Source organism: Lagenorhynchus albirostris, chromosome 3 (genome assembly GCF_949774975.1).
Source record: "Lagenorhynchus albirostris chromosome 3, mLagAlb1.1, whole genome shotgun sequence".
NCBI classification, from domain to species: Eukaryota; Metazoa; Chordata; class Mammalia; order Artiodactyla; family Delphinidae; genus Lagenorhynchus; species Lagenorhynchus albirostris.
The window spans coordinates 100,274,490-100,297,844 of record NC_083097.1 but is presented as its reverse complement, the minus strand read 5'-3'; the positions used below and the strand labels follow the sequence as shown (position 1 = coordinate 100,297,844).

Genomic DNA, 23,355 nt, shown 5'->3' with positions numbered 1-23,355 from the left:
GATAAAATGAGGTAATACATTTAAGCACTTTACACTGTGTCAGAAGCATTGCAAATGACAAGAAATAGAAATGCTTATTGTTAATGAGAGGACCAGTAGTGTCCTTTAAAGAGAGTGATTAAGTTGCTATTTTTATTACTATTCATTTCCTTATTATTTCCTTCTTCTACTGAGAATCCATTTAGTAAGTTTGAAAAGGGCTTGTGTATTCAACTCATTTTTTGGGCATGAGAGATTCCTTCGTCACGGATCATTTTGAGGTTGTATACATTTACAAGTTTCACTTAATATTCATTTAATATTTTCATTTAATCAATTCATTTAATGTTTCCAAATATGCCATTGTATCATAGGCTCTTGTATTACTTATTTGCAAAAACTTATATAGACTGTTGAGAATAAAGTATAAGAGATATGTCACTGGCAGAAAAGCCTGTCTTGTTCCCATAAGGAGCCCAGAATAGTGGTCAAACTGTTCAGTGCCATTATGTGACCTATAGGAGACAGAGTTCCCACACACTTTATGAGCTTCAATTTTTCTCTTTTTATCTGCCACTTTCTGGAAGGGATGGCTGTGATCCATGAAATAGCTGAAAAGTAGGAAAAGAAAATACATAGAAGCCAAAGAAACCCGTGTTTACAACAACGTACTAACTATATAACTAACTGGACCTGCTTTAAAAGCTATATCATAGCTTTAAGAGCCATGATATAAAAGTCTGATTCTTTGCTTAAGGTGCTATATAATCAAGAAGAAGTGAGATGGTGAAATAAGCAATTTTCTAATAATAACAGAAAGAGAAAGAACAATGATTCTCAAAGCTCATCTTGAGCAACGATTAGTAAACAGGTTTTCACCTCTAGAGCCCCATCAAGATCTTTCTTCACTCCGCCTTTACTCCAAACATCCATAACACCCTCAAATGTTCTGAGAACTACTGTCTTACGGGAGAGAGAGAAAATAATACAACTCCATATAATTTGCAGTAGGTTGTTAGTAATCTGTGGTCTTAGTCCTCCTGGATACTAAATGAAGGCAGGGCACTTTGGGTTAAGTTAAAGCAGAGGGAAGACGATCTGATGGTGGACTGCAATCATAGCATGTGACAAGTAGATGGGGACACCTTAGTTAAGCATGAATGTTCCCCTGACCTCTATCTCACCATCTCAGAGGATCATATCCAGGTTGTATTAAATAACTTTTAGGGTTCTGAGACAGTGAAGCTGAATCCAGGAAGAGCTGAGAAGCAGCAAATAAGGCAGGACATGGACCAAAGGACACACTTCATTGTATCAATTAAAAACAGGAATGACCCTAGTACAACTCATGGCATGAAGAACAGTGGATTCTTTGTCATGGACAGTCCATCACGTCCAATCGAATCATTTGGACTTCATTTGTAGGCAGTTTTGCCAAAAATAAGGCTGACCCCTTATTTCTGTGGTCAATGTAACCAAATTACTTTGAACTCTGATTAACTGAATTTCAAAGACTCATTCTCCTATCATAACTTCACCCCTTCTCATCTTCCCGTTTTGTTATAGTGACTAACAATATTTACTTAATCACATATGAATATGCATTAAAGACACTAGAAAAAAATACTTTTCCATTCCCTAGGGTTAAGCTCCACTTTTCCATTCCCTAGGTGGCCCAAGGAGATAAGTAACCAAACAAGATATTTTAAAATTCATTATTTCTGGAATTCTTCTATCTGGTCTGTTTACAGTTTTGTTTTGTTTTGTTTTCATTTCAGGCTTGACACAGAGATAAGTGTGTACCAACAGTCTACTTTTTATATTTGAGCGAGTACCTGGAAGTGGTATGTGGCAGAAGATAAGAATGAGGTCAAGGGAACACAAGCACATTGTTAACTTCAAAACTAACTTGCTCTTCTCCTCCATTTTACCCTAAGTAAGAAGATTTCTGGTCCAAAGACTTCTGGTTCACGCTGTACTCCTTTCTAAATTACCTTCAAAAATGTGCTTAGTGTTTTCATTCACCTCTCAATTCATCTCCCTTGTGTTGGATATCATGCCTACTTTTTTCTCAATCATTTCTCACTTACACATCTCCAACTTCCCACTTTCTTTGTTGATTTTATTCTCTGTGATGTTTTCAAACTGCATGGCACCAAAGCATGTATGAACATTAGTCTACCAATGAACGACATTTGTATGAGCTTCCTGAACCCCAAACTAAAGAATCTGTGCTCAACTCAGAGTCCTTCCACCAAGGCATTAGTGTTCTGGCTTTCTGCGTAAGTCTACTTTCCATTTATATGAATTATCCCACATATATGAATACAGTTTACAAATATCAGAACACTCTTACAGAAACTTTCACAGGAGATGGAAGCAACCTAAGTGTCCATCATCGGATGAATGGATAAAGAAGATGTGGCACATATATACAATGGAATATTACTCAGCCATATAAAGAAACAAAATTGAGTTATTTGTAGTGAGGTGGATGGACCCAGAGTCTGTCATACAGAGTGAAGTAAGTCAGAAAGAGAAAGACAAATACCGTATGCTAACACATATATACGGAATCTAAGAAAAAAAAAATGTCATGAAGAACCTAGGGGTAAGACAGGAATAAAGACACAGACCTACTAGAGAATGGACTTGAGGATGTGGGGAGGCGGAATGGTAAGCTGTGACAAAGTGAGAGAGTGGCATGGACATATATACACTACCAAATGTAAAACAGATAGCTAGTGGGAAGCAGCCGCATAGCACAGGGAGATCAGCTCGGTGCTTTGTGACCACCTAGAGGGGTGGGATAGGGAGGATGGGAGGGAGGGAGACGCAAGAGGGAAGAGATATGGGAACATATGTATATGTATAATTGATTCACTTTGTTATAAAGCAGAAACTAACACACCATTGTAAAGCAATTATACTCCAATAAAGATGTAAAAAAAAAAATTTATTTATTCTTGGCTGCGTTGGGTCTTTGTTGCTGCGCGTGGGATTTCTCTAGTTGCAGTGAGCGGGGCTACTCTTCGTTGCGGTGTGTGGACTTCTCATTGCGGTGACTTCTCTTGTTGTGGAGCACGGGGTCTAGGCATGCGGGCTTCAGTAGTTGTGGCACGCGGGCTCAGTAGTTGTGGCTCACGGGCTCTAGCATGCAGGCTCAGTGGTGGCGCATGGGCTTAGTTGCTTCACGGCATGTAGGATCTTCCTGGACCAGGGCTTGGACCATGCATTGGCAGGTGGATTCTTAACCACTGCACCACCAGGGAAGTCCCAACAACTTTCACTTCTTAATCAATGTGACAGACACTGCAGTTTAAATTCTTGATATCGATATTCTAGAACCTTGAAAAAATAGCATAATTCCATCTCTTTTCCTCTTATGCTATATACTGTAGAATTGTCCACAAAAGAAGATCTCAGAGTCAAAGTGGAATCAGCTATGGATCTTCCTAAAGCTAAAAGCAAAGGTATCTTGATGTAGCTGCAGTTATTATTGTCATGATTCATGATTATTTCAGTGTTGAGTAGAAGGAACTGTAGTTTCTCCAATTTTGTGAATAATAGCTTTGTCATTGAACAGAAGGCACAATGTGTGGCTAGACTGTCTCTCACAGGGTTTGCAAATACTTTCAATTGTCCCCAATGTGCTAGCCACATGTTTGTTTTCAGTTGGCTGAATCATAAAGCAGAGAGAATTTAGAGAAAGGGGAAGAGAAAGAAAAGCAACTAACCATCTCATGAGGAAGTATAACAAAGGGTAATGTGTTTTCCCCCCTAAAGTAGTATTGTGTGTTTAAAGGAAAATAAATAGTGCACACATTACTATTCTAGTTATTTTATTCTGACAAGAAATTTTTAAGTCTGTTGGAGCAAATTTGAAAAAAATGGTGAACTTCATTCAGCCATAAATTTTGATGAGTTAATCAATTGACATTCATTGACTGCCCAGGTGGGCAAATCACCATTACGGTATACTACACTTCACAGTATAACTGTATTCAAGAAATATTTGTAAAACAAATGTACACTGAATTTCTGAAGGGAAATATTTAAAAAGGGAAAATGGCAGTCTTCACACTCTCACACATAAAATACATCCAAAGCTTTAAAGTCCAACTAAAGGAGTTATTCAATTAAATATTAATAATCATAATGAAACGCTATAGTGAATGAATTGAAAGTAACTGAAGTTACTTGGCTATTCACAAAAATCAGTGATTTTAAAACAGGGAAAATACTTTAGAAAGGATTTGAGTTAATCCTTGAATCCTACATAAAACTAAGAGCCAGGGAAAGTAAGTCAGCTGTCCAAAGATACACAGCTTTTTTATGTAAACACCAGGATTGGAAGCAAGAGTATTTTATCCAAGATCCAGGAAAAATTTTCTACCCTCCCATTAAGGGACACTTGGGTTTGCCACTCTGACAGTCTGAACTCCATAGCAGAGGTCTTCCCTCAGCAACGTGTGGTCAAGCCCTAGCAGTTGTGGGCTTCTCTTTCCTGGCGAACAAGCTCTTCATGGGTGAATATAGAACATTTTTCTGATGAGAGATAATTATACTCTCTCCCTTCCTGATTCTCCTATAATTTGGCCCATCCATCCAAATTATATACACCTGCTTCTTCTTTTTACTCCGTCTCTTAGTGCGTTTGGGGAATTGAGTAGTTTAAGTTCTGCTGCAAGTCTATAACATGATAGCTAGAGATGTCTCTGAACTTCATACAGAGGGATAGCACTGCTGACCTGCCATCATCCATGGGATTTGCACTTGAATTTTTATCTTCAATATTTAAGTAAGAGATCTGGCAATCCATAGGCAAGCTTCCACCTGACACCCATTTGTGATCAAGGATGGTGTGTGGACACAGCAGAGCAAATCTTAATTGACTCAGTAAAAGCCAAACGCATCACCTTGGATTCAGAATCATGAGATCTGATTACGTGAGAGAACCAGCCAACCCTCACCTTAGTGTCAATTAGGGTTCTTGAGTGGTAAACAACAGAAATTGACTCTGACCACATTAAGCCACAAAGGAATGCAGTGGAAAAATGGAAGGAAAAGCTGAAGAACCAGGTCTTCGAAGGTACTGGCCGAAGACACCGTAAGGGGAATCTGTGTAGCAACAACTCACAGAAACTTTCTTTACTAGCGGGAAGAGCGGGCTCCAACATTTCTGACCTTTGTGTACTTCTGCTCAAGATTTGAACTCTAGGGAGATGGTTTGATTAGCCATGCTTGAGTCTAATGACCACCGTTTGAAGTGGGGGAAGTCTCACGAATGCTCAGTCAGTCCCACCATGCAACTGGGTAGGGGAAGTTTCCAAAAGGAAGATACAGTTGTTCTGACCAGAAAACAAGTGAAATGTGTGTTGGGCAGTCAAATCAGCAGAGGTCCACGACACAATCCAAATGTGGTGGTTAATCATCAAGAGACAGAGACCAACAGTGATAGGTGAATATTGAAGTGTATCTAGACAATGGCCCAATCAATGATGAGTCTAATTAAAAGGTTAATAAAACCTGGTTCTGACTGTAGTTTTAAATTAAGCTGTTAAATATTTTTCTTTGAAATGCTTCCAGCACTGCCCAAACCCTGAGTGGCATGTGAACAACTCGTCCATTAAGCATCCCTTTCCAGTCAGCACTACCTATCTCCTACCCACAGCCTCCTACACATTCTCCTCTGGCCACTCCCATTCCCTTCTCTTTACCAAAATCTGAAACCCAAGGCTGTTTCTTCCTCAACCTCTTTGTTTAGCTTGGAAGATCAATCAAACACCAAAGGATTCTTTACTGACTTTTCAACATTTAACAAATGGTTATTTAAGTTTTTTTTTTAATCCAAAGTCAAACCTCCTTATTAAACATATAAAGAGAAAAAAATCAGATGAAATGCATATTTGAAACTGCCTTCTGAGTGCTAAGGCAGACTTGCTCTAGCCCCCTTTACTGAAACTTCCTGAGAGACACTGTGGAAATGAAAGATGGTTCTTCACTTCCACTTAAAGTACAATTCAGGCCTGCATTTTGAAAGAGACAGGTTTATTCATCACTTCAGCGTTAGCTGGCTTTGTTCCCTGTAAAATTTTACTTTTGGTTATTAAAATATTCACTGGAGGAAATAAATTTGTAACCCATTTCTCATATTACCTACACACAGAAAAACAAAATTTGATATCTTGGGGTTTATTTGCTGAAGGCGCTTCCCATAAAAGCGAGGAGTGTGGAAATTTGTCTGGTTAACTCCTTATGGATAAGTTAGTCACAATCGTTCCTCCGCCCACTTTCCCCCTCCCCCCTCCCCCCATCCCCGACTCTCGCCCCCAGCACCCTCCCCACCTCCCGACTTCCCGCCTCTGCAGGGCTGGTGACCTAATAGCATTTTTCTTCGTGCATATTTTGGCGTCGCCCCATGGCCTGGCTGGCTTTGCCTGTCTGAGTCTTTTGAAATTCCTGCATGTTCGCCCCAGATTAAGAGTGTGTCTCAGGATGTGTGTTCCGTTTTGTTCTTTCCCCTTAACGCTCCCTGTGCAACGTGTCTGGGGGGAGGAGGACAAGACGGGGAGGGGAGGGAGGGGCAGAGGCGAGGAGCTGTCCGCCTTGCACGTTTCCAATCACATTACGTGAACAAATAGCGGAGGGGCGGCCGGGCCAGAACGGCTTGTGTAACTTTGCAAATGTGCCAGAAAGTTTAAAATCTCTCCTCCTTCCTTCACTCCAGACACTGCCCGTTCGCCGGGGCCGCCACGCCGCTCCCCGTCGCCTTCCAGAAGGACTGAGAAAGAGGAGAGAGGCGAGTGCCACGTCCCAGCAGCCGCCTTTACTGGAGAGGGTCTTCAGCCCATCCTTGGCACTGCTTGGTGGGGACTGAGATAGACGCGAGCCCAGTCCGCCTCCCTAGTTGAAGATTTCTCCCTCCCTCTCGTGATTTGAGCCCCGTCTTTCTTTTTTTTTTTTTCTCCGAGCTACGTCCTCCCGGAGCGGGGACAATCCAGCAAAGGGAGCGATGCGCTACGCCTGGACCGCACTCCTGCTCGGGCCGCTGCAGCTCTGCGCACTCGTGCGCTGCGCCCCGCCGGCCGCCGGCCACCAGCAGCCGCCTCGCGAGCAGCCGGCGGCTCCGGGCGCCTGGCGCCAGAAGATCCAATGGGAGAACAACGGGCAGGTGTTCAGCTTGCTGAGCCTGGGCTCGCAGTACCAGCCACAGCGCCGGCGAGACCCGGGCGCCACCGCCCCGGGCGCCGCCAACGCCACCGCCCCGCAGCTGCGCACGCCAATCTTGCTGCTCCGCAACAACCGCACGGTGGCGGCGCGGGCGCGGACGGCCGGCTCGTCTGGAGCCGCAGCTGGCCGCCCCAGGCCCGCCGCCCGCCACTGGTTCCAAGCTGGCTACTCAATGTCTGGGGCCCCGCGCACCGGTAACCAGACGGCGCCAGGAGAGCTCCCGGCGCTCAGTAACCTGCGGCCGCCCAACCGCGTGGACGTGGACGGCATGGTGGGCGACGACCCGTACAACCCCTACAAGTACACCGACGACAACCCCTATTACAACTACTACGACACATACGAAAGGCCCAGGCCTGGGAGCAGGTACCGGCCCGGATATGGCACCGGCTACTTCCAGTATGGTAAGCACCCCCAAGTCGCCAGAAACACCCGCGCACCCTTTCCCCAACTCTGTGGCTCCCCGACGTGGCTGCCTGGGCGCGGCAGGCCTCAGTCCATGCAGATCCCATCCCTCCCCCTGCTCCTGCAGAGGCAGCCCTGGAATCTGCTGCAAACCGCGCGCCTGGCCCCTCCTGCTTTCTTTCCACATTGCTTTGCAGCCCTCGGCGTCCCCATTCTTCTGCTAGCCGCAGCCCTACAACCGCAGTCCAGCTGGGTGAAGGGTGAGGAGTAAGGGACATGGAGGGACCCGGAGCCAGGGTGAGGGCCGCGGAGTTGTCTCACGGTTTTGCCTATCGCCTGGCTGACGTTTAGGTCTTCCGGACCTGGTGCCCGACCCCTACTACATCCAGGCGTCCACGTACGTGCAAAAGACGGCCATGTACAACCTGAGATGCGCTGCGGAGGAAAACTGCTTGGCCAGGTACCAGCTGTATCTCCTCGGCCCAGCTCCTCCGTCTTGGTTCCGGGGGTGCTACCCAAGTGCCTGGTTCTGACCACTCTTGTTCCGTGCAGAGAGGAGTTGGGAAGTGGAACGTGTTCTCCTGGGCATGCTGACCTGGATGGAGAGTTAAAATTTTGAAGATTTCTGTGGGTTCTGACTTTCAAACTGTGGCACAAGTCAGGGAGATGAAACAAACCCTATCCTGGAGAGAGAGAGAGAGAGAGAGAGAGAGAGAGAGAGAGTGTGTGTGTGTGTATGTGTGTGTGTGTCTCCTATTCTTTTTCCAAGATCCTTAAACTCTGGAGCCAACTGTTTCCAATAAGGTTTTATTAAACTATAACGTGGAAAAAATACTGTAATGGAAGAGCTTGTTAATACCCCTTTAAAAGTTTGGGAGCCACTTTGCCAGTACGGCACCCCTTATTGGGTGTCATAGTTTTCTTCTTTTATTTGAAGCCACAATTAACTTAGTTATTTTGGTATTACTTCAGCCAGAATAAGAGCATGAGCAAGAGCTTTGTTTTTGCATTAGTCCTAAAATAAAATCTTAGCAATTTGGGGAATGGAATTCCCTGAGTTTGCTGCTGGGAAACCAGCAGAGGGAGCAAAAGATGATTTGATAAGATGCATAAAAATTTTTTTAATGTAAAATAAGGTCATCAATAGTTTTTAAATATATATATTCACACAAAATAAATAAGAAAAAATTTATTTTGTAAATTTCTTCCACTTCCTTTATAACTGTCCAGCTAAAAGAAGAAATCCAAGCTCATCATCTTCATTCTAGAGTCTTGCACCACACACCATTGCACTCCCCATATTACTACAGTAATGCCGTTGTTTTAAAGATAGTTACTAAATTATTTATCTAATCTGGGAATACTCTTTTATTAGAGTTACTTCCCCACTTTACATCTTAGTTAACTGTTTAAGAAAAAAATGTATGCAAAATGCCCTGGTCTCTTGGAACTGATAGCCTAGTTGGGGGAAGAGGGTAGTGACCATTATAAAATGGAAAGGTTTTGCTTATAATTTTGTCTTTAGTTAATATTCTGTGAAAATAATAATGTTTCTTTTTTCAAAATCACAGCTCAGCATACAGGGCAGATGTCAGAGATTATGATCACAGGGTGCTGCTAAGATTTCCCCAAAGAGTGAAAAACCAAGGGACATCAGATTTCTTACCAAGCCGACCGAGATATTCCTGGGAATGGCACAGTTGTCACCAGTAAGTGGATAGGCCTCTTGGGTACTTTTGAGTTGCTTTTTCATTTTACAGGTGATTCTTGATATGACAAATTCTTACACAAAGAGAGAAAATTGCTGTTATTTACATTTAGAATTTCTCTGTGTGATTTAACATAATCAAGGAAATCTATCTTTAAAATAATACATCAACTACTATATCCTGTTATCTTTTAAACTGGAAACTCTAAGCCCAGCTTATTAAAACTGTTGATAGGATACAGCAATTAGCTTCACTAGAATTTTATCCCAGTATACTACAGGTAAGAGTTCTAAAAAAGCCTATTACAGTCAAGATCATCTACAATTAGTTAGCATTTCATAGCATTTAATAAAGATCACACATTATGAAAAGGATTCAGATACTGTTCTCAAAGAAAGATGTAGATGACTTACTCCATGAACTGAGAAGGGCCTACCTCAATCTTTTAAAAGGCCTGTATCAAACCCAAGCAAAAGGTAGTTGCTTGTTTTATCCTAAATTTAAATATTTTCACATAAGGTAATTCTATAGTTTGACTTGGTAACTTGCCTAGGTGTTTACTGCCAGGAAATCCTGTTTTGTGCCCTTAAACTTTCTATAGTTCAAGCCGTTTCTTCTTGTTCTTTCCTTATGTGAGAAGATGAACAGCTCAGCACCTTCACTTTAATGAAAGGAGGAAAATAGATGTGAGCACCTAATTTGCTGATAAAATAGAATTATTTCTAAATAAAAGTTTATACTAGTTAAATAATAATGGTGGATAAAACATGCCTTTATTTCTCCTTTGCATTTTAGTAAGGATTTTAAATGTGTGAGAACACATTTTTTTAAAATTTCACAGAAACCTCCCAAGAGACAAGTGCTCTTCTCTTTTGGAATGAAGCATCGGTAGTGGCAGCCAAAGGAGATATACTAGATAACATATGGCAAGTTTCACTTAAACAAAGATAATTTACTATCTATCTCTATTTAATATTCAAATATAAAACAGAGTGAAATAGAAAAGCAACATACTCAAAGTAGGTCTTTTTTTCCTAGTAGCAAAGTTAAAGCCTTATAACTTTGATAGATTTTTGTCCTGGAAAAAAAATCTAGCATGAATCTACCTTTAAGAAGATCAACTTGATCTCAATTTTGATGTGAAAACAAGTGCAGGAAGCAGTGGGGATGTCATCTAGAATCCTCGTTGCTTTCTCTGTATGTTACTGACCACTGTCTCTGTGTTGTGTGGGACATTAGACATTACCACAGCATGGATGAATTCAGCCACTATGACCTGCTTGATGCCAGCACCCAGAGGAGAGTGGCTGAAGGCCACAAAGCAAGTTTCTGTCTTGAGGACACATCCTGTGACTACGGCTACCATAGGCGGTTTGCATGTACTGCACACACACAGGTAGGGTGGCAACCTGGAATCAAGAACCCACAGGCTTCAGAGAGAAAACAGTCTTCTATTTTCTTTCCTGCAGGCTGTCTTTTTAAAAGAAAAAACTATTTTATTTAGGGGGTCATCTAGTCCATATGGTAAATTATTGGGAAAAGGAAAGGGATGGCTTGATGATCCAAATTACTTTTAAAGTATTTCATCATCACAGAAAGTCAATGTGCCTACCTGTTATGTTCTACAGTGAAAAGCAGTAGTTTATTATCTGAAAAAATCCTAATGGTTTCCAGTTTCTGCACTCATTCTGTATTCTTTAACTTGATTGGTAAGCAATTGTAGAAAAGATATCTGTTTTGTCACCTGCAAAACTATTCCTCCCTCTACCTATTAAACTAAAAATAGAATGGTGATTGGGATTAGCAAAAGGCCAGAAAATAAGTTTCTTAAAAAGTACTTTTAAAAATGTCTCTTTTAATCATATGAAGAAGAGCAGAGGACACAGTTTCTTTCTCCATGCATATATATTTAAACCTACAGTATAATTGATGTCAGATGTCCTTTGGATGGATTTTTAAAAAGAGTGCTGTCCTAAGCAGTTTGTATGTCTTATAATGGGAAAATGTGTGTCATTTAAAAGCTGTGCCAGTATTTCCATAAGAAACCCTAATTTGTAAAAGGACATTATAATTTTACTCCAGCGGAAATCTTGGCAGAAAGTAGTGAATGTACATAACTCAGGGCACAAAAGGATCAGCAGCTGGCATCTTGGGAAGCAAATTCCAGGGCTGTGGCAGGAAGCTTTCTGGTGACCTAAATGTTATCGTTGCTTCTTTCCCTCAGCTTAGAACATCATAGCAATTGGAGGGGTAAGGGTTCAATTCCTCTCGCCCTGGGGCAGGACTTACTCTTTAAGCAAAAGAGATGTAACCTACCCACACATTACACATATGTGTATATAGAGGTCCCCTTTTCACTCAGTGATCTCTAAGTCCCACAGCACCCAACTGTGCAGTGGACCTGGAGTTTATTTTCTTCCTTTAGAAAAAGAGGCACTCTGGACAGCTCACTGCTGAAATATTTGAATCTAAGACTATAGGTATTTATAGCATGTGAGTCCCCCAGTTCCGTGGGGGGTGACCCTACTTCTTTTTATGTGGTAGCTTCCTTTTTTTTTTTTAATATCTTTATTGGAGTATAATTGCTTTACAATGGTGTGTTCGTTTCTGTTTATAATGAAGTGAATCAGCTAGGTAGCTTTCTTGTTAATTATCCTCCGTTTGTGTCCTATTTAACCATTATTCACTAGGTCTTACACTACAAATGACTAATGTATTTGTGTTTTTCACTAGACTGGTGTTTCTTGAACATGGGCTTCATTTAAAGGGAAAAAAAAAATTCTCACAAAGTCCCAGTATTGACTTAGATTAGTTGTATTATAAAGTTTTTAAATGTATCCAAAAGTAATACTAGATAGGACTTCTTTATATTTATACTTTCATATAAGTTCTTAGATAACAAATTTAGATATTAAATATATACGAAACTAGAAAGTTACATTAACCTCATTAATTTATGTAACAAACAGTTATGTTTTGCTAAAACCAAATAGTTAATCTATATAGGCTTGGCTAAGGTTCTACATTTTTTAAAAAGTTTTTAAAGTGTGAATACAGGAAATGCCTGTTTGCTTACTGCCCTGAAAAACTCCTTTTTTGTTTGCCAGTTCAAATAATCAAAGCTTATACTTAAATTCTGCCACTTGAGTAAGGTAGAGTGGCAATTTCAGCATTCTTTAAAGTTCTTTTGTTCACTTAAAGGTAAGATAAGCATTGTAGCATTATTTAAACCAGTCTTAAATGGGTATCTAATCCAGTGAATCCCTTACAGTGCCATGAAGGTGGTGGTGGTGGTGGTAGTAGTAGTAGTAGTAGTAGTAGTAGCAACAATAATAGCTAACACTTACTGAATGTATAGTATGTGCCAGAATCAGAATTATGTGCTGGAAATCAGAAACAGAAAATTCTTCATAATATATTGACTACTCAACATAAGGTTAACGAATGAGCACAAGTTGGTATGGACCAAAGTGGGAAAATGGTTCTCACTGCTGTGGCACAGGTACTTTTTGAGTTTGGCCTATCTGTACTACTGTGTGCTGTATGAGAGCACAGTTCTCCCCCATTCTTCCCAAATCAAACCACAGGCAAACCAGCACTAGTAGAACACGCTTTAGATGATTCTGCCATCTCTCTGGTGACCAAGGTGATCTTAAGCACCAAACAATTTTGGTTGCTGAAATTAAATCGTGGTATTGAGTTTAAATGATTCTAGCCTATACTTTTTAATTCATTTTGATTAGTATTAGACTGCAAATACAACAGTTAAAACGTCTGATGAAGAACTAGTGGAATCAAGAATATACCTATGGACTCCAATTTGAGCAAATTTCACCAGGCTATAACTTTCTGGAGAGCAAGGACCATATCTTAGTGGTGTTTTTCTCTTCTCAGCCTGTAGAAGGCACTCATTTACTTATTGAAGTGACTATCTTTGCAAGTAGAGTTGATGTAGCAATCATCCCTTTAATACAACAAAATATTCAGTGATGATGTGAAAAAGAACATAGTGTGGTGGTTACAATCAGGGACCCTGGACCCCAAATGCCTAAACTCAAAACCAGCTCAGCCATTAACTAGCTGTATATTCTTGTGTGAGCTGTTTGACCTTACAGTGCCTCAGTTTCTTTATTTGTAAAATGGGTTAATACTACCTCCTGCCTCATGTAGTTGTGAGAATTAAATTTATATATTTAACATGTTTAATTGATCCTGGCATATAATACATAGTTCATAAGTGTTAACTATTCAAAAATGCAATATGACTCTGCCCTTGGGGAGCTTACAATCTCTAGTTAGATATATTCTTATATAGTATGACTTTAATATAGAGGAGAGAAGGATAAATACCATAAAATCTATACACAGAGTATCTTGGATATTCAGAGTATAGGAAGGTAATTTCCAAGAAGAGAAATTGGAGAGTTCCACTGATGACAAGACATTTGAGTCAAGTTGATTATTACATGGCCTTTATTCCTGAACTGGTAATATTCAAGAATTTTGGTAGAGGCCTATTTTGTCACTTAAGATTGTATTTATCACTAGTGATTTATGACAATTTTAAGAAGCGAGATGTACTACTACTTATATTAGTCCTGTATTTTTTTTAGCTGGAGGTGCTATAAGGCTGAGTAATATATACTTCTCAAAGGAGATGCAATATAAGTATAGTTTTATGTCAAACTCTTGTAAGTACTAACTTAAAATTTAATTTGCAAATAATAAGCATATTCTTTAGCACATTCTAGCCATATACCATCTTTTTAATTTTTGAATTTTATTTGTTTCAGGGGCTGAGTCCTGGCTGCTATGATACCTATAATGCAGACATAGACTGCCAGTGGATTGATATTACAGATGTAAAACCTGGAAACTATATTCTAAAGGTAGAGAACTTTGAATATGTACCCATAATTTACTTCAGTTGCAACTCATGGGCCTCTTCTCTGGATTCCAATGTTAAATAATCACGGTCCTTCAAGCAATTATACATCTTCCAGAAGTACTTCTAAACCAACCTAGATATATTTTAAAAATTCTTATTTGAAAGAACTTAGGGAAAAATATACAGCCTCTTTCGATAACTTCTCCAGAGTTGAACCATGTGCCTAACTTACACCCCCTCCCTGCTTGATTTAGTTGGAGCACATTGCCTCTGTTCTAGCCCTGTGAAAATAGGAAGAAATTAACCAGTAAACACTGCTAATAAAATCTGAAACACAGATGATGTTTATGTTGCCTAGGTCAGTGTGAACCCCAGCTACCTGGTTCCTGAGTCAGACTATACCAACAATGTCGTCCGCTGTGAAATTCGCTACACAGGACATCATGCATATGCCTCGGGCTGCACAATTTCACCGTGAGTCCTATTTGCCTAGCTAAGTAATTCTCCTGACAATGAGTTTTAGTTCATTGATAGGCATTATACACATTTGTTTTCACTACTACTGCAGCTTCCTTGTAAAATAGACCAAAGGTAGAAAACGGTAGCTTCTGTACTATAATATAATTAGAGCTGATCTTTTTTTGATAATGCTAGAGAATGGAGAAGGGGATGTACTCAGGTTTTTATCACCCTGAAACTTAGCTTTTAAGACAAGACACAGAGCACATTGTTTACCCTCAAAGTCTATGGCAGCTGAGTCTGTAAAATATGCAATATGCAGTGTGGATAACCTTGTGGGAGCCCAGAGAGTTGGGTTTCCCGCCTCTTCCCCATAGTCCATGAAGGAGCCCTGAAGAAATTCCTAGAGTTCTTCAAAGTACACTTTGAAAGTGACTGTCTTAAAGCATGCAGCTGAAGAGGTCAGACCACCTGTTCTGTAGAAATCAAGATTTCACATATTTGAGTTCTACAAACACAAGTAATAGGGAAATACCCTGCAAAAGGAGGCTTGTATGGAGGTGCCTTCATAATTTTCCTAGTCCTGAAACCCTTCCTTGAATGAAATCTTAGAAGGAATCCCAGCATGTAAATATTACAGGTGTGGTGCTTTGATGAGAGTAATTAAAGGGTAGTTTTGCGTTCTTGTCTCTCTGTCCCACCTTGACCCCTTAAGCACTGCCTGCTCTAGTGATGCTGGGTTATAGATTCTAACTACATATGCCACCTGTGAGTGATACCTTCCCAACACAAGAACACCATTAGAGTGATACTGAACACATGTCAGCTTTGCTGTGATCTAAGAGTGCCTATGGATCATGCAGAAAGGTGTCTAACAGAGCTACACTAGAAACTTAAAATTTATAGAAATTTCTCCCTGCTACACAAACCAAGTGGTTGCTGCAGATGAACCTGTAGTTGGTGGGCTTTCCAAAGTACAGATAAACCTATCTGGTTGTGCATATTTTGCCCACTACTGGGGATCCTAGCCAGGAGGAAGGTGGAGCTTAAAGTGCATTGGGCTACATTCATCTTGGAGGGGAGCCTTTTCCTTATTTCCATAGAGAAGCAAAGCCTATGCTTTTTAAGTGTCATCATAGCATTAGAGACAGATGTAGTCTATGACAGCAAAGGTGTAGCACTGAAAGAAGATTATCAAGTATATTCTTCTGAACATGCCCAAAATACAGAAAACCTGGCTGTTTATGGCCCATATTGTGTGGAGCTGATCACCGTATAACTGAAAATCCCCAGAAGAGGAGGAACTTAAAGTAAAATAATTTAAAATAAGTGGATTAATTTCCCTTAATTTTTATAATTCCTTAATTTATTCACTCATTATGTATTCATTGGCACTTTCATTTTTGATACAAGATGAAAATTCCATGGTGGGGGGTAAAATAAAATGCAGTCTAAACAGGATGATCTCTGCTACAATAAGCTAAGTGACTCTCAGGGACAACTGCTGCCCTCCCATGAGGAAAAGGTCTGGTGAGGTGATTCTGTTGTTGTATAGAAGGTGTCTTGCTTGTCATCAGTAGAATCCATTGAATTGGGTATTGCTAGATATTTAGAACAAATAAAACTTGTTATTTTGTTCCAGCATAGTTTCTTTCTCTTTTTTTAGCCACTTGTCACTGACTATAAATTGCAAGAGTGGTTGATGTAAAATTTTAATGAGCAATATTGATCAGATGAAAATATGAAAAAATGAAAGGACCCATAGGTAGTGATTTGTAATAAAATAACGAGCTCATACTTCTCTACGAGTGGAAAATAATGGGAGAAGTACAGAAACCTTGACTTGCGAAAGAAACCCTCACCTTTAGAATGATGCTCACCTCTTATATTTTGACTTTCACTTTCGCCTCCCTTGGTAGGGATCAGAGTTCAGAGGAAGGCGAAATTTTCTCTGGCTGAGATTCAGGAGTGGCTTTAGGACAGCATTTGAATTGGGCCTTGAGGGCTGAGGAGGACTGCACTGGAGAGAGTTAAGGAAGGGCATGCTGGGAGGAGTCAACATCACCTGCAACTGCATGGCAAGAAGAAATTGCAGGGCATGTTTGGAAAAGCAAGTCTTCTAGTCTGGCTAAGGCATAAGTTTCATGGGCAAAAAGAATGGAAAATTTGGGACCAGATCAAAGCGAGCACTGAAGAGCAAGCTAAAATGTTTGAACTTCATCCTGGTGGCCACGGGGAGTCTTTGAAGTTTCTTGAGCAAGGTGTGTATCTTGCCTAAAGCCATGTGGTCAGTCCATGGCTCTGTAAGCAAGTGCGTGTGATTCCGTTGGTAACGTTATTGTACTTTTTTTTTAACTCTTAAAGACACATCATCTCTTAGTTCACCGATTGTTTTTCATGCTAATCAAATATTTGAGAGCATTCTACTGGTGTGTAAAAACCACCCAGTAAGAAAGTGTGTGCCTTTGATGTGTCCTATCTCCCTCATCTTCCTCACTGTAAACCCAACGTATGAACCAGGTAACTCTGTGGCCCAGTTCAATTCTAAGATACCATGATTAAGTTCTTTTTTCATAGAAATGACTATTTGGAAACTGATGGTTTATGATTTGGACTAAGTGATTCTTATTTCATTTATGTGGGGATCTATGATCACAGTATAAATACAATATTAGGTTTATTGGCTTTGACCCAGTCTCGGCCTGTTAATGTAACATTCTACATCCAGAACCATGCTGGGAAAGGACTAATGCAGGACAGTGCAGAGGTCATGAACCTGCTTCTTAGTGGACATGCCACACTTGCTGCAAGGAGTGAACTCACCGGGCCAGGGCTGCTGTTCCTATAAATCCTGCTTTAGCCTTGATTGTTTCAGAGGATGTTTCTTTTAACTCTAAACATCAAGTTTGTAGGTATCAGGCATACACTTTCTGCTACTGACATAGTCACTTTCTTCAAATCAGTATTAAAATAATGTATTAATGGATAATTTCAGAAGGTGACTATCCCTTTGGTTGAGGGAAATTGCTATCTATCTATCCATCTATCTGTATACACAGACACATATTTTAAAAAGGTGACTTTAAACTTGTCTACTATACTCATTCAGAGTATTATCAGGTTAATAACTTGTCTTATTTTGTTTTCTTAATCTAGGTATTAGAAAGCAAGCCAAAACTTCCAATGGATAAATCAGTACCTGGTGTTCTGAAGTGGGAAAAAATAGATTAACTTCAGTAGGATTCATGTATTTTGAAAGAGAGAACAGAAAACAACAAAGGAATTTTTGTTTGGACTGTTTTGTAACAAAGCACATAACTGGATTTTGAACATTTAAATCGGCATTATTTTGGAAATTTTTAATATTATCATTCACATTACTTTGTGAATTAACGCAGTGTTTCAAGTCTGTAATTGCACACTTGGCTCTTTCAAAGAAATCCAAATTTCTTATGCTCCTTCTGAAATTATAGTGCAAAACGAAAAAAAATATTTCAATGAATGAGTCAAAATTATTTTAAACCGAGAATTTTCTAAAGTTCTGAAACTTTAGTGAACCATAATAACTGGCTTATATATGTCCTAGAATAGATTACTTTAGAAATGAGGCTCCTACTGTTTAAATAGATATGGACACATTTGGTGCTGAGGAAGGAACAAACACGTTACCATTGGTGTCAAGAAATATTACTATATAGCAGAGAAATGGCAATATATGTATTCAGATAGTTACACCCTATATAAAATTTATGTTTACATTTTAAAATTAGTAGATAAACTCCTTTCTTTCTGTCAAGTGTAAAATTTAATTCTGACTTAAGTCAGCTTTTGTTTTGGAATTAATTAAGTAATTGAGCTGCCCAACTCCTGTCTGACCTTTGTTGATGCTCCCCTCTATTCTTTAGTTTTCCTACGGGCAGAGACCTTTTAATTGGCATTCTTAAAATTACTGTTCTGGGGACTGCTATACATAGGACAACTGTGTCAATGGGAAGTCATTCTGATGATAGATGTAATACATCCAGAGATAGTATGCATTTAAGTATATTAAACTATTAGCCAAAAAAATTTCCTTGCTTACATGAAAATCATTCAAACAAGTACCCCAAACCACAACTGTCTCTAAAATACTTAGAAATATTAATGAAAAACACCTTAGGATTTTCAACTTTTCTACATTTTTTAAATGATCAGCTTTAAAAAGAATATGACTGAAAAATTTTAAATTATCCAGAATAAATGACAATGTATATGGATACAAGAACATTATCCTAGGTCATCCAGGAATCAGTCATACATGTTTTTTTGTGTGTGTCTGAAATATAATACAAATTAGCAAAGCACATAGCATTATATACTTGAGATGTTGGTCAATAAGGAAAGAAACAACAACTTTCTGCAAAACCAAGGACTGTGTTGCATGAGACAGCTGTGATTTTATTTTAAACTGTGAAACCATGTGCCACAACAGAATTTGGAGAATTTCTATTTTTCTGAGATTCAAAAGGTACAGAAAGAAATCAAATTACACGTTTAAGTTAGTGGTGCTTAAGCAGAAATTTTCCTCCCCTAACCAGTATTAAAATCTCAAGCAAGGTATTTCCAGTGCCAGGACACATTAGGTAGAATTTAAAAGTGAGTTGGCATCCCTGTATTATATGTCATAGAGCTGTAATGTCAACACCAGCTACAAGTAACCGTTCTGCACTCAACGAGTGCCTAGCAAGGCAAGAGGGGCTAGAGATGGACAGTAATCAAGGGTAGATAGAGTGGGCCACATGATCCTCATCTGCCAGGGCACACACTTACCAAGAGACAATACAGACAGCTTGATAGAGACCCAGAACTTCCACTGAGCTAGTATCTGAGCTATGGGATAGCTTCTTTGATGTACCTCTTTGCCTTAAATTGCTTTTAGTTTTAAGATTGTAGAATGATCCTTTTAAATTGTAATCTTTTCTAATAGAGATATTTTAATATACTTGCTTTTTTAAAAACAAAAACTACTGTCAGTATTAATACTGAGCCAGACTGGCATCTACAGATTTAAGACCTGTCATTTCATTAAGATTCTTACCCCTATACTAAAAACTAGCTAATATCATGGCCTTTGGATACATATGAGAAGATGTATTTACTATCATTCCATGGGCCTTCCATCTATCTGTACATCCATCATCATTTAAAGGCCTAATATACACTAGGCACTCACATGCTAGGCATTGGGATATGAAAATGATTGTCCCTAACCTCAATAAGTATTTGAAATGTCATTATAACCCATGAGGTTCAGCTTATTTCATTTTTAACATCGTAAGTACATGTCTGAAAGAATTTCTGTTTTAAGCACTATTGTTTTTCATGACCATAGTTTATTAAAGAAAATGTTAAAAATGAATAGATATATGCATGTATGTGTTACTAACAGTTAAAACTATGTTTCCAACCCCTGAAGTGTCTGCCTTTTAAATGTAACACATACTATTTCGTTGATTTTAGAAAAAAACAGTTTCGATTAAGAGGCTAAAGATTCTCACTTACTCCTTATATAAATATTCCTCCCCACCCCTAAACACTCCCACATAACTCACAAGTATTGATTTAACACTCAATATTTTTGAACCTCAAGTAATCTCTTCTCTGAATAACCACCAAGACTCACAGATAATGATTAGCTGGTAAAATTTATCCATTAATAAAATAAAAAATATAATCCAGTCTTACCAAACTATAAATAAAAAATCTTTTAAACAGGAAGTAGAAATGATACAAAGAATGTTGAGTACTGAAAAGAGACTGGTTTTTAAACTAATAAGAACTGTGAAAAAGTTGGCTAAATGGAAAGATAACTTAGTGAGTCTTCCACATGCCATATTAGTGGCCTCATAATTATTCAGACCACAGTCTGTATTAAAGATGTCTTGACCTTTGAGGCTAGGATTCAGTCTCGCAACAGTACCATAACAAACACATAACTTGCCTATTTCCAGGAAATCTTTATATTTTTACATAATGACTTTATTCACAATTGCTATCATCTAATTATTCACTAGGCATTATTTTTAATAATGAACAATTTTTTTTCTCCTTGACCTCACAGGAGATAATCACACTCATAAACGTTCCCAATACTTAGATTGTAGAGGAAATGCAGTTCACTAAAATTATCATGGTACTAAGAATTTATCTTTACCAAATTTGTTAAAATATTGAATTTATGGTCAGAAGATATTTTGTTTTAAAAATAGCTTGATAGTTAATAGTATAACTGATAAATAAAATTACCCTTTTCTATATTTTTTATGTTTAGAATTCATATTCACAATCAATATATTCAATCAATAGCCAGCCATATTTCATTCCCAGCTACCAAAAGTCCTGGGTCACTTTTGAACACTTAAAGCATTTCATTTAACCTTCTAGCCAAAATGGTGCTGAATTATTTCAACTTGAATGTAAAATGTGTTGTCTTAGCTCACAGGATATAAACATTTAATATATAACTGCTTGCTATGAACTGAGTAACATGTGATTTGGTATTGTAATGTTTTTAATGAAGTTTTAGTTTCTCCCAAATTTTTCAGGAATTCTAGTTGTAAAACATTTTTAACTTTTTTGAAGAGCTCTTATTTTAAATGCCCAGACACTGGCTTTATATTCTTCTTTACACTCTCACATTCTTTTATTATATGCCTACACTATGATTGCAAGATTATGTAAAAATGCCTTGAATAAATGATTTCAAGTGTCTAGAGTGGTCATTTATTGTTACATATAAATAAATGATATGAATTTCACTTTAGATTAAGATCTTAAAGCCATGTGTATGGTTGGTGGTTTTGCTTAATTGCCTTTTGTATTAACAAATTATTTAACAAGCTCACATGACTTGAAACTTGTCTGTGATGGATAAAAATCTAGCTGACGTTTTAAAAAGAAACTATCATACATGAACAGATTCTAATGTTTGTCATCATTACCGACCACTTCCAAGGATGCAGGGCAAGCATTGTAAGAATAACCACTCTCTGTTTTGATTAGCATTTCTTAGAAATATACAAGAGCATATATACACCCAGGGGACACATCCAGCTCTAGATACAAATTATTTATATGAAGAAAAATATTGCTATCTTAGTAATCCTTATTTAAACGTGTACCAGATTAGCCTGGAAGCTGGTAACCTGAGAGGACAAACAGGCCCCAAACTGTGGGCAAGTGTTTTGGGAGGACAATTTGAAAAATTAACCCACGAACAATTCACCTTTAAGGAGCTCTTGCAGGCAAAGTAGACGTAGGCTTGTGTGTGGCAATTTTCAGATTTGACATTAGCAGGACATTAGTGACACTGGAAACCACCAATTTCCTGCTTTCCTCGCCTGCTCAAGGCAAAATATGTTATTAGTGTAAAAGATGTTTACCTTTCTCTCATCAGTGTTGACTGTTTCAGGCACTGTTCATTATTATTAGCTCACTAACCAAAGATAGGGAAAGGCAGGTTTTCCCTTCTATCAGAAACTTTGACTGCCTTAAGTTACTCATTTATTAATATTTCTAATCCTTGCCACATATTAGTAGGTAATTAACACATAGGTTGAATAAATCACTTAAAGCATGTATTAAGGAATTCTAGTTTCACAAATACTCTACTCAAAAAGAACCCCACAGTAAAATAACTATGGGAAATGTTATCTTTATGGCGGCGATTCACAATACATATTACCATGTTAAAGATTCTGAGAAGCCCTGCAGGAAAGAAACCAGTTTGTTAGCCAGTGTTTCTCAAATTTATTTTGCCACAAGTCTTCTTTTTTTTTTTTAAATAGCACTTGTTATCCTGTTAAACTTTTTTTTCTTCTTGGAAAACTCTGGAATATGACATATTAAGTAATTATCAATTCATAAAAATAAGGTCATTTACAAATTACTTAAAGTATGATTGAGGTAGCATTTGCACTATAGGACATAGGAATACCTGAAACCCACCAATTTACTGCCTGCCTTGCTTCCAAAAAACTGCATGGTTAAATAGGGTCCTTTCAAAGGAAACGATTATTTCAGCTTCTAAATCACGTTCTCTTTCAGAAGGAAACAGAGATCTTTCTTATTTGTTAGGTAACTTGAAAGCTTTATATACCCCTAATTAAAATCTCTCCTCTCCTACATATTGTTTATAACATTCAGGATGAACCAGTCATTTTCTTCATGGCTCATTCATTTTGTATAACTGAAATTATTATGTTATACATAATAGCATAGCTTAAGTAAATTTCAATTAAATCTTAGTACTTCTCACAGTGGGCAGGGAAAAACAAAACTGCTAATGAATGACTTGGAAGGATATATGCATGTATTTACAGTTTGCAATAATTTGCTGTTTAAACTGTTGATAATAGGCACCAACTTTGGAGAGAGAAAAAATAGCCGCAAACCACAAGGTGAACCATCAATACAATGACCAAGAACATGTCTTTGCCGATGTTAGAAATACAATATTTCCAGTTCCTAATTCCTTTAAATACTAAGTCAAGCCAGAGTTCATGACACAACTGTACATAATAGGGACTAGGGACAAATGCAATGATAGAAACTTTTAAGAGATAACTCCTTTTAAAAATGAATCAATAATGCTGGATGTTTATTCACATATCTTTACTGAACTAATGCATACATTTGGAGCCT

General features: G+C 38.5%; 1 protein-coding gene across 2 annotated transcripts; it reads left to right on the top strand.

Annotated features, from left to right (window-relative positions):
- The first annotated feature begins 6,721 nt into the window (after positions 1-6,721).
- On the top strand, positions 6,722-21,477 carry LOX (lysyl oxidase). Of its 2 annotated transcripts, XM_060143472.1 has the most exons (7): positions 6,722-7,616; positions 7,969-8,077; positions 9,189-9,326; positions 10,566-10,722; positions 14,120-14,215; positions 14,573-14,688; positions 17,830-21,477. In XM_060143472.1, the coding sequence occupies exons 1-7, from the start codon at positions 6,995-6,997 to the stop codon at positions 17,834-17,836; spliced, it is 1,245 nt and encodes a 414-aa protein (XP_059999455.1). In that variant the 5' UTR covers positions 6,722-6,994; the 3' UTR covers positions 17,837-21,477. The 2 variants fall into 2 exon arrangements, with proteins under 2 accessions (XP_059999455.1, XP_059999456.1); XM_060143473.1 differs by lacking the exon at positions 17,830-21,477 and having other exon boundaries at positions 14,573-14,692.
- Positions 21,478-23,355: the final 1,878 nt, after the last annotated feature.

Excerpts from the sequence above, each read along its gene's own strand:
- LOX (XM_060143472.1), top strand. The coding sequence starts at position 6,995 with ATGCGCTACGCCTGGACCGCACTCCTGCTCGGGCCGCTGCAGCTCTGC. Across the intron at positions 9,327-10,565 it reads GAATGGCACAGTTGTCACCA|ACATTACCACAGCATGGATG; the intron begins GTAAGTGGATAG and ends GTGGGACATTAG. Across the intron at positions 10,723-14,119 it reads CATGTACTGCACACACACAG|GGGCTGAGTCCTGGCTGCTA; the intron begins GTAGGGTGGCAA and ends TATTTGTTTCAG.